Genomic DNA, 10,567 nt, shown 5'->3' with positions numbered 1-10,567 from the left:
TCTGGTGGGACAAACACTCGGTAATTTGCAAAGGCCAAAGGGAAAGGCTATCTATCTATCCATGGCACACTGAGGAGTGCAGAGAGGAGGCAATGTGGAAAATATTAGTTCCTTCACACATCAGATGGAGTTTGGTCTCCCTTTTCCAGAACGCCCATGTCTACAGACAGCCACGGTAACTCTCCCACTAACAACACAAAGAACCCGAATCGCTCTTTCTCTCAGAGCATCAGGGTAAAATTCACTCACCAGGGGGCTGTTCCAACTGCCTTCCTGTGACTCTGGTCATCTGTGTTCCACCACAAAGCTCATGGTGGTACCATCAAAGGAAGGGGGAGCGATGATCCGCGGCCCCATGGGCTGTGAGGTGATGCTAATGACAGGCTTACCATGCAGCTGGGCAAAGCCCTTGGCCCCCACGAGCTGGGATGTGGCTGCCGGGGCTGAGGAGGAAGAGGAGGCAGGGGACTGACCAGAGGCCATGAAATATGGGGCTTCAGTGAACGCTGCAGCTGTCTCTTTGTTGGGGGTCTCTGCTGCCACTGAGAGCTCACTGCCTCCTGCAGTGTGAGCAATAGGTGTGGCCTGCAGGGCATTGGGGGGCAGTACTGTGGGCAGAAATCCAGGATAGATCATATAGGTGGGCCCATAGGCCCCAGGACTCAGGGCCAGAGGAGGTACAGGAAGGGACATGGGTGCCACTGGTTGTTGCTGGGAGGTCATGGGCACGTCGACATATTGTCCCGTCTCGGGGTCAAACAATCTCCGGGTCATAGGCTGAACGGGCGTGTCCACCAGATAATACTGACCAGTGGTCACGTCAAGGAGCATCTTGCGCTGTGTCTGCTGTGGCTGTGGCTGCTGAAAGGGGTCTGTGGGGACTGCAGCTGGGCCTGCAGGTGCTGGGGCTGGCATTCCAGGAGGGGAGAAACAGAGGACCTGAGGCTGGGCCCCCTGGAGAGTAAAGGGCAATGCCTGCTGGTGGTAGACAGCTGTGGGTGTATGCTCAGGGCTCTGAGGCCCTGGCGGGGCAGCCACTGTTTCTCGGTGGTTGTCAGGTTTGGTACGCCAGGCTGGCCTACTGGTTCCACTGACATGAGAGCCTTTGGAGTTACTGGGGACCTGACTGCGGGCACTCAGTGGAGGTAAGCTACAAAGAGTGGCAGCTGAGGAGCTGGCAGGCCCTTCTCTGGAAGCCCCAGGCCTGCCAAGCAACTCCCCTGCAGCAGAGCTGCCTTGGAGGGGGATGGTCAGGTAATTCTCACAGTCACTGCTGCTCTTCTCCAAGCCCGCAGCAGTTTTCCTGCTGGTGACCTCATCAGGAGGTGCTCGGGTGGCTGGGGAGATCTTGAGGGATCTGAGTCCCTGCGATTTGATGCCCTTGGCGGTTGAAAGGCTCTCTGGAGAAGGCCCTTGTGGGAATTTGCCGGCAACACCCCCAGTTTTTTGAGCGCTGCTGGCACTCACTGTGAATGCATTCCGATTGCTGGGGAGCGGGGGGAGGGGCTGCAAAGGTTGGGTTCTTTCCACATCCTTGTGGACTGGGGGAATATAGAGAGACCTGGGCCTTTCTCTGGCCATGTTCTCAAAGGCAGCTGCCCGGGCAGACACACTCTCGGTGCTGGGGTTAGAGTTTCTTCTCTGCAGACGCTCTATGGGGGCCCCTCTCAGGACCACGCCACCTTTGTGTCCTGTGTCCCGTTCTTCCATGTGCCCCAACTGCTTGGCCAGCTTGTCTGGGTCTCCTTCAGCTCCGTCGACCCCTTCCCTCTCCTCACTGGCAATGAGTGACAGGACATGGCTGTCAGCCATCATGGGCAAAGGGTCGCTTTTCCGCTTCCATTCATTCCTGTTGAAGCTATACAGCTCTTCCATGGACCTCACTGCAGCTGTGAGCTTCTCCAAGGCATTCCGGGCTGGCTTTGGGGCTTTCCCTTCCTCCTTGACGTCTTCCTCTTTGGGTTTCTCTGGGGTCCTCTGAGCAGAAGCCTTGGAGACGATCTTAAGCACAGGCAGGTAAGAGCCCTGTTCAGATTTATTGGGGGCGATGGTGGCCACAGGTAGCCTGCCAGATGCCCTGTGAACCAAGACAGTCCCTTCTGGGGAGGAGTTCAAGACTCTACTGCCACTGCCCACTTTGCCTGCACCTTCCCTGGGCTCTCGATCCACACTGTCTTCTCTTGGATTCACAACCGCCTGGCACATAATCACCATAGGGGACAAGGACCTAGACCCTCCTGTGGCAGCAGTCAGCTGCCTCGGCTTAGGCCCTGTCAACCCCTGCTCTGGGGTGACACTGCCCTTGTCACTGCTGTCCCCTGACCCTTTGATCAGTTTCCTGACATCCCTCACCTGGTGCAGAGGTCCTGGGGCCTTGGACTTGTCTCTCACATCCCTCACCTGGAACTGGGGCACTTTTTCCAGATTGTCCCCACCACGGAAGAGTTTCTGCTGGGTCCTGCTGTTGTCCTCAACGGTCTTAAAGAGGTTTGAGTTGCTGCCACTAGCCAGTTTGGGCGTGAGCAACTTGGCAATGTTGAAATCTGAGCTTGGCTGTTGTACACTTCCTAGGCGGATCTTGATTTCAGGTGCCTTGGGCCTGATCACTGCCATGGAGGTAGCCTGGGCAGCAGCAGGGTACTTGGTGGCCTGCTTCTCCGGCTGTTTGTCCTTGGGGATCTGCTGGATGTTGGGAACGAAGAGACGAGACATGATGGTAGACTTGCTGGCAGAGATCTCCCCAAGATCAGCTCTCCAGTCCCCACCTTTGGGGAGCTTCAACTTCCCAATGGGAGCTTTCTCCTCCAGCTTCTCCGCCTCTTTCTCCTTCCATGTCCGGAAGGCGCTATTCTGACTCCGAAGGAAGATACCCTTCACAGTCTCTGAAGCAGTCTTTTTAATTTCACACACTTCTGTGTGTCCATCAGAGACATGTCGGCCAGGGCCTGCGTTGCTCTCTCGGGGAGTGCTGGCTTTGAAAACGGGGGATTTAGAACCTACAACAGACCCTTCAGCTGCATCAGACACACTGACCACGGTGTACTCGGAACTGGCCTCTGAGTGACGCGAGCTCTGCCTCTGCAGACCCCTCTCCCACGGCTTCTCGGCCCCAGGAGTGCCTTCTGTCTCCTTAGAGGTGCTGGGGGGGTTATGGTGAGATGTGTCAGTGACTTCTCCTCTCTCCATCTTGAACTCATGTTCTCGCTGCATCTTCTTGGAAATGACATTTTTGAGCAGACTCGAAGCAAACTTGGACTTCTTCTGGGGGCCGTCACTGCGAGAGGCAGGCTTGCTACTCTCCGATGTCTCTGACCCATCATCCGTGTACACTGACCCTGGACCTTTGTTAGAACCTTTGGTGACTCTGCAGGGCCCGGTGGCTGAGCTGGCTTTGCTGGCTTTGCTCTCAGTTCGTAGACTGAGGGGCTCCAGAAGTGTGACAACCCGGGAGCCAGTTTGGACCTGTTTCTGGAAGCACAGGGGTGTCTCCACATGTTTGATTTCTCCCTCAACTTTGCTGACCACAAACTCTAAGGCCTTGGTCTGGGACTTCTTGGCCTGGAGGTAGAGCTGGTCTGCAGTGCCTCGGGTGCCACCACCCTTCCTTAGACCTGCAGCCACAGACGCGGCACTGCTCCTCAGCAGGCTCTGCTCCACTCTGGCCCCAACACCTCCACATTTTAAGTCCAGGAAGGTTGACCAGCGTCCAAAGCCCACTTCAGAGAGCGTGGTGGAGGATTCTCGGGAGCTGATGTTCAGAGCCTCAAAATAGGGGTAAGCAAGGCTCCGGAAGGCCCTGGAAGTTAGGTTTCTCACCTCTTTGTCCGCATCGTCCAGCTCACTCACTGCACTGGAGGCCCCGCTGGAGTAGTCCACCAGCTCCTTCGCCCGGATGGCCCCGCACCTGGTTTGCAGGCGAGCAGGGACTGCGATGAATTTCTTTGCATGGTCCTGAGCCACGGCTGCAGCCGAATTTTGCTTCTGTGAACTTGAGTTGTGTTCAGCAGCTGTAGAGACTCGGAGGCTCATGTCGCCTTCATGCTTGGCAGCATAAATAATGTTTTGCTTTGCACGCACGTTGCTAGGCTCATTTATAGCCCGGGAAGTTGGCTTGATTGATAGGAGGATCTGGCTTGCTGTACTCCCACAGCTGCTTGCCGTGGCGGCCGGCGCTCCTAAGGCTGCCTCCCGGAGCTCCCGAACAGGCTCAGGTGGAGTGGCCGTGCCAGGTCCGGTGGGTGGGGGAGTGGTGTCGCTGTCGGAGGGGTCACTGCCCACTTCTGTGCTGCTGGTGTCACGACCACTGCTGCCCGCACTAGGGCGAGCCAGGTCACTGCTGACGGGGCTGGGAGTCCGAGAGGTGTTGGTGCTCGGAGTGGTGCTGACGTAACAGCTGTTGTCATCGTCTTCTTCTTCAGTGGTGATGTCTCCTGGGGTCTCATCACTGCCACCAAAGGAAGCGTAGTCCACGAACGAGTAGATCACGTTGTTGTCCTCGAAGTCCCAGCGAGAAGCCAGCCCCACATCGAAATCCATGCCCTGCTCTACCTCACTCAGCTGGATCTCATGGGTGGTGATGTAGTGCGCTTCCTCATTTTTCGGGGGGTCCCTCTTGCCCTGGGACTTGGCAATAATGTCCTTGCACTCTGTTCCATCACCGGCCCCTCCTCTACCCTCCCTCGCTCCTGCACCTTTCCCTGCTTCTTCTCCGTTGTGTTCTTGGCAGCTCATTTCCGGCTCACTCTCAAAGCCCAAGGATGAAGAGGAGGTGGCCAGGACCCCCAGTAACTTGGTGGGATCATCCATTTTGGAAAGGCCATCGTCTTCTGCTCTGTCCACCGGGGAGGAAAAGGAGGAGGAGGAAGATGAGAAGTCCTTCTCGCCAGTCCAGGAGCTGGGGCACTGGGAGGAAGCAGGACTCTTCTTGGGGGTCGAAGCCTCACTGGCATGGCTGCTGGGTTCATCCTGGGCTTTTGTCTTTGGGCCCTTGGAGGCCTGCTCCCCAGGACAGTGTTCCAGTAGCAGTTTCATAGTCTGGGGGCTCTCCTTTCGGACTCCAGCTGAAGCACACATCTCCACATACTTGGCTTCAGGCTGGGTAGAGTCTGAAGGCTCAGGAAGCGGCCGCAGCTGCTGCCTGGGCTCCTGGCTGGCTTGTGCTCGGCTCACCGGGTCCTCCGCAGGCGTCAGGCTGGTCTGAGAGTCCATGTCGGAAGTACCGCCGTCCATTCTGAGCCCTTGTCCAGGGTTCAGTGACAAGAAGAGGCAGTGGTGAGCTCTGGGGCTGTCCTGGGTCCCCCTCTGGTCCTGGAGGGGCCGCAGAGTGGCCCGAAACAGTTTCCCACGTGCCTGGGCTGGCCCCAAGGCCCTAGGTACCACTGCTACGGCTGCCACCACCGCCCAGTGCTTCAGCCCCTGTGGCGGGGCCTCGGCAAGCCAGAGTGAGGTGGGAGGGCTCCCAAGAGCGGCAGCAGAGGTGGTCTGTAGCCAGGGGGCTGGGGCTCTGGCCGCGACTGTGGCCAGTGTCCTGCTGCGGAGGAGCTGTCCTGCCCAGTGGCTTGTCTGGCACCGCCTGTGGTTGGTGGTCTGAATGCCATCAGCCAGCGAAGAAGCAGCATCTGTAGGTCGACGTCCGGGCTGCCAGAAATGAAGGGAAAGCATGTGTCTTGTGCAGCCTTGTCGCTTTCCTGGATGGGGAGATAGAGGGTCACGTCATTCCAGAAATATTTTTAGTGTCCATTCCCTAGTCAGACTGAAACTACACTTGAGGGTAAAAGGAAGAGGCTGCGAAGAGACGAGGAGAGGAGGAGGGGTGGGAGAGGAATGTGGCTTCTGATTCAAATCCGCCAAATGTTCAATGTAGTCTGTTTTAGAGAGTCGTCTAGCAAGTACACAACTACCCCTCACTGACTGCCATCTTTCTTTCCCCAGCCTCTGATTAAATGAATTTTCTCTCCTTGTTCAAAATTCAAATTTTGCACTACACTTCAAATCAATTAAGGAAACCCCAGAAATATTTCGAGTCCCCCCTGTGCATATGGTAATTTTATATTTGCCTCATTTGCATACTCTTTTTCTCTCTCGAGAGCGAAATCAGATGAGTGATGGTAATAAAAGTTTTCATAGGACAAGACTTTTTTTCATCCTCCTTTCCTTTGGCCAAACTTAAACTTCATGGAACACAACCTATTTGTTTGAAAATGGGGTGGGGAGTGGGGGACCCTTCTAGGATCCTTACTGTGTTGATTCAAAGCAGAAAGGGGGAATAATCAGAGATCTAAAATCTCCTTAAATAAACTTTGAGCTATAGGCAGTCTGAAGAAACACAGGAGGACAATAGGAACACTATTTCAAATCTCTACAGTATCTATTCAAGCTCAAAACCATCCCTAAGCTTGTAAACCCACTACAAGACAATGAGCCCCGTTAAATATAGCCTGAGCTGCAGCTCGGCCATTGGGTTCCTCTGGCTATATGCCAGGCCTGCAGGGCAGAGTCAAAACACAGCAAAGAGCAACGCATGTGCTTACCCTTCATGAGTACAGTTCGGCTTGAAGGGAGGTTCAGAGAGGAAATGTGAGCCGCTGGCATGTCCCATGAAATACAGCCAAGTCCCAGTTCACCAGCTCTGAGATATATCCACTCCAAACAAGTCAAGTGTTGTGCAGGCAGATTTGCCAAGGCAACCCAGCACGGGGGTCTGTGCTAGCAAGCTTTGGGGCAATTCACTGGGCACAGTCCCTGGGGAACCATATCTTGGTTTTGATGAGATCTGGCCTTCATCACCTGCCAGGCTCGGTTCCACCACTATACATAGTCTGTGTGTCACTTATGCCGATTGGATAAAGCCCTATTTTAAACATCCACATTTGTGGAAAACGAAAATAACACCGTCAAGCATCCCCTTTTGACTTGAATGCCACCCCCACACTGAAAAGTGTTCCTTCCTCTGAGTAGGCTTGTGGGTAGGTGGGAAGCAGGCGCCCCTAACAACTGCAGCTTCTACCTTCTCTCCCAACTCTTCTCCCTGGACAAGCCCTCTGCCTCTCCACTGCCACTAAAACATGATCAGGAGGGCCTGAAAACACCAAGAATAAAATTATGGATATAAAGTCATAGCTCACAGTGAGGAGAAAGAAAAAGAAATGCCTTCCAAGTATCAGTTTCTTCATTATTGAGCACAGTGACTAGGGACATTTTAATTTGTGCATCTCTCTCGCCATATATACATAGTTTTGGTTTTTTGAGATAAAAGCTCTGGCAGTCCTCAGACTCTCTCTGTAGACCAGGCTGACTGCAAACTCAGAGAGACCTACCTGCCTCTGCCTCCCCGGTGCTGGGATTAAATGTGTACCACCACTGCAGGGCAGCTTGTGAATATAGTAACTATTGAATCCTGCTTAGAACCTAATGAGCTAAGTACAGTTACTGTACTGACTTTATAGATGGGGAAACTGAGACACAGAGATCAGACAGAAATCAAACGGCCAGCTATTAAATCTGCATGACCACAAATAAGCCACGTAGCTGTTTGAGTTTGGTTTTTTATTTCATATAATCAACCTGAGAACATGTTATGGACTCAGGGGATTAAGGACCATGATCCTATTAATAAAATGGAATTAAATATAGTCACCTCTCAGGCAAGCAGAATTTTCAGCTCTCCATTTTAATTTTCTTTGAGGCTGACCATACCTGGGCCAGTAAAGCCTCAGACAGTCCCAGGCACTGTGAGTTATGTGGACTTCACCACTGAAGAAGAGGCAGAGCTTCTGCTCATCAGGCAATTCTAGTCTGAGTTCCAGGACTTTCATATGGCCCTGTCTATGATGACAATACAACAGGTTTTCCTGAGTTTCTTCTTGTAGTTGGCAAAACATAAATCTGGAAGGTCAGGAGCATTGGGTGTAAGTGAATTCCTAATTTCTTTTTTTTTTTTTTTTTGAGACAGGGTTTGTAGACTAGGCTGGCCTTGAACTCAGAGATCCACCTGCCTCTGCCTCCTGAGTGCTGGGATTAAAGTCATGCCATCACCACTGCCCAGCACAACTTCTCCATACCCAAAGTTCCTAAAATCTCCCTCCCCCTTTCTACTTCCTCTTTGAGTACAGCCCTGGCCAAATCTCCCTAAGAATCAGTCACAGCATAGTTCTAGTGTGGGTACTTACCTTCAGGATGTCCGAGAGGCTCCTCTCTGCTTTCTAGCTAAACAATGCCAGTGCTGGGGGCGGGCAGGGGAAGGGACAATTCCTTCATATAAAGTCAATTTCCAAAAAGTTTTGGAATCTAAACCACAGATTCCTTTTAAAAAATTAAACAAGCTAAAAATCTGTAGCAGGACTGACTATTCAAAGAAAAAAAACCTATAAATAGAAAAATAATGAGCAACTTTTGGGTAAAGAAGACAATTATGAACTCCAAACTGTTGACCTTCTAGCATTTTTTAGAGTTCTGGGTCAGTTTCTGGTACTTTGAAAAGGGATGGTCTCAAATCTGTTGAGTAGTTTGTAGTCATTGGCCACTACAGTGCCTTTTATTCTTTCATGTGACTACAATCACTTTTTTACAGATGAACTCAGTCATTGCCTACCTGATCTCAAGTCTTGAGCAATTGACAGTGACTAATATTGCCAGTATTAACCCATGCTAAGTAGGCACGCTTGGTAAATCAGGCAAGGTATGCCCTGTTGACAACTTTATATGGGAATTCAGAGATCAACAAAGGAAATGACTCAGCATCGTTATTTATATCTCTGTGGAGAAAGTTTCTTAGCTTTCCCTGAAGGTTTTCTGAGATAGATCAGTGTATGTAAGACCTTAACATGATTTAAGAAATTAAGAATAAGGGCCAGACCACTCACCAGGTGATCTAAGGACATACTTATATTTAGGGTCTCCAACTGTGGCATAATATGATAACTAAACATGTCATTCAAGAGAAAAATATAACAGTTGACTGACAGTAGCTATAGGCTGGAAGTGAAGAAATGCATTAGATTACACTTAGGCTCAGGTTAGAAGGCAAACCTTAGCCAAGCACAAATGTTCTTAGTTCCTCTTGGTACAATGTGAAGGGAGGGAGGTGGTGCCTTACATCTAGTTAAAGGTCTTTCCATGAAGATGTGGATAGCTCTCAGCACACACTTAGGTGAAGAAGGCTTTTCTGCTGGCTACTGCCTAAGACCCAGAGTGTGGCCAGCCCCTTCCTCCCAGGCCCAGAAGGGACATGTGAAAGTTAGCATGGGAAAGAAGGCACTGCTGTCTTTTTAATTTTTCTGAAAATATTAAAAGGAGCCTAGTTGATTAGTTACTGAAATAAGTGCTTCACAATCATATGACTAAAAAGTAATTATTTCCACTTTATGGATTAAAAAAAAAAGTGAGGCTGAGTAAAACTTGTACCTTATATGGCTTTTCACAAATTTTCCCAATGGATAAATGCGTGACCCTGGTTAAAACCCAATTTGAGGTGGTTCCAGCCTACACTAAGTGGGTTAATTCAGCACTGAGTCTACGAGGTTGGGGGAGTGGTGTGCTGTCACAGAGTCATGCCCACTGCAGGCCAATTAAGCTGTTTCACAGCCTCAAGCCAGCTGCCTGCTCTCAGGACTGGCTGGTCCAAAGATGTGGAGAGGCAGGATTAGAGAAGAAGACTATCCCCGTGAAGGGCAAAACAGCATGTACGGTGAGGATGAGTAAGTGAAGAAAAGCAGTTGTTGTAGCACGGAGCCACACACACGCTAGATGCAACCCCTTAGCTATGCCCTTAAAACTTGGAAGGACAGGAAGGGACAGTTCACCACCAGAAATAAACCCTTACTAAACAACCCTTGAGCCTCCCTCCACACAAGCTCAGATAAGGAGCTGAGTGGTTTTTCACTTGGCCCCTTGAGTCAGAAGGCGTATCAGGGTATCTCTGGCTGCCCTCCTCCTCTTCTTGTCCTTTGAACCCTACTGGGCCTTCTGCACTCCCTTCCTCTGCTGGTGTTCCTCCAAGACCATGGCTGGTTAGGTTAGACAATTGCATCCATCTGGCCTTTCTCCTCAGGGATCTGTGGAGGTGTCAGAGTTTCAGATATGACAATACAAAGGACAATGCTCTCTTAAAGACCACCCTCAGGTGGAATTGCTCTATCTCTCTAGAACACTACTTAAAATAGCCTAACTCTAAATCTTGGTCCATCTCATCCATGACCTGCCTGTCATCCTGACTTGTATGTTATGTATCCAGAGAGAAGGAGGTGGCACAGGGTTTCCCCAGTCAGTGAGGGCAGGATATAACTAGCTAAGTCAACTGCTTGGGTGATCACATACGTCACGTATTTCTGTAAATTTTAGGAAGCATTTTTTTTTCCTTTTAAATCATGATGTTGCATTTTGAGTCTTAAACTCCTGGTGGTTTTTTTTTGTTTGTTTGTTTGTGGCTATTTATTTTTTAATTTTTTTTGTCTACTACAACGGTACCTAGAGTGACCATGTCATATCTCACCAACCTGTATATTACATTATTATCAAATTACCTTACATCTTAGTCACTGTTCTTTTACTGTGAAATTCTAGTGGCCAA

The 10,567-nt window shown here is 50.8% G+C and overlaps 1 protein-coding gene across 1 annotated transcript; it reads right to left on the bottom strand.

Annotated features, from left to right (window-relative positions):
• Window positions 1-285: 285 nt before the first annotated feature.
• C6H4orf54 (chromosome 6 C4orf54 homolog) lies at window positions 286-5,661 on the bottom strand. Its single transcript, XM_036191542.1, has one exon. The coding sequence runs from the start codon at window positions 5,659-5,661 to the stop codon at window positions 286-288; it is 5,376 nt and encodes a 1,791-aa protein (XP_036047435.1).
• Between the last annotated feature and the right edge of the window lie 4,906 nt (window positions 5,662-10,567).

This window comes from Onychomys torridus, chromosome 6 (assembly GCF_903995425.1).
Source record: "Onychomys torridus chromosome 6, mOncTor1.1, whole genome shotgun sequence".
In the NCBI taxonomy this organism is placed as follows: Eukaryota; Metazoa; Chordata; class Mammalia; order Rodentia; family Cricetidae; genus Onychomys; species Onychomys torridus.
Note: the sequence above shows the minus strand (reverse complement) of the source record. Positions and strands in the feature narration are given on the sequence as shown.

Coding starts and splice junctions, on each gene's coding strand:
- C6H4orf54 (XM_036191542.1), bottom strand. CDS start 5,661: ATGCTTTCCCTTCATTTCTGGCAGCCCGGACGTCGACCTACAGATGCT.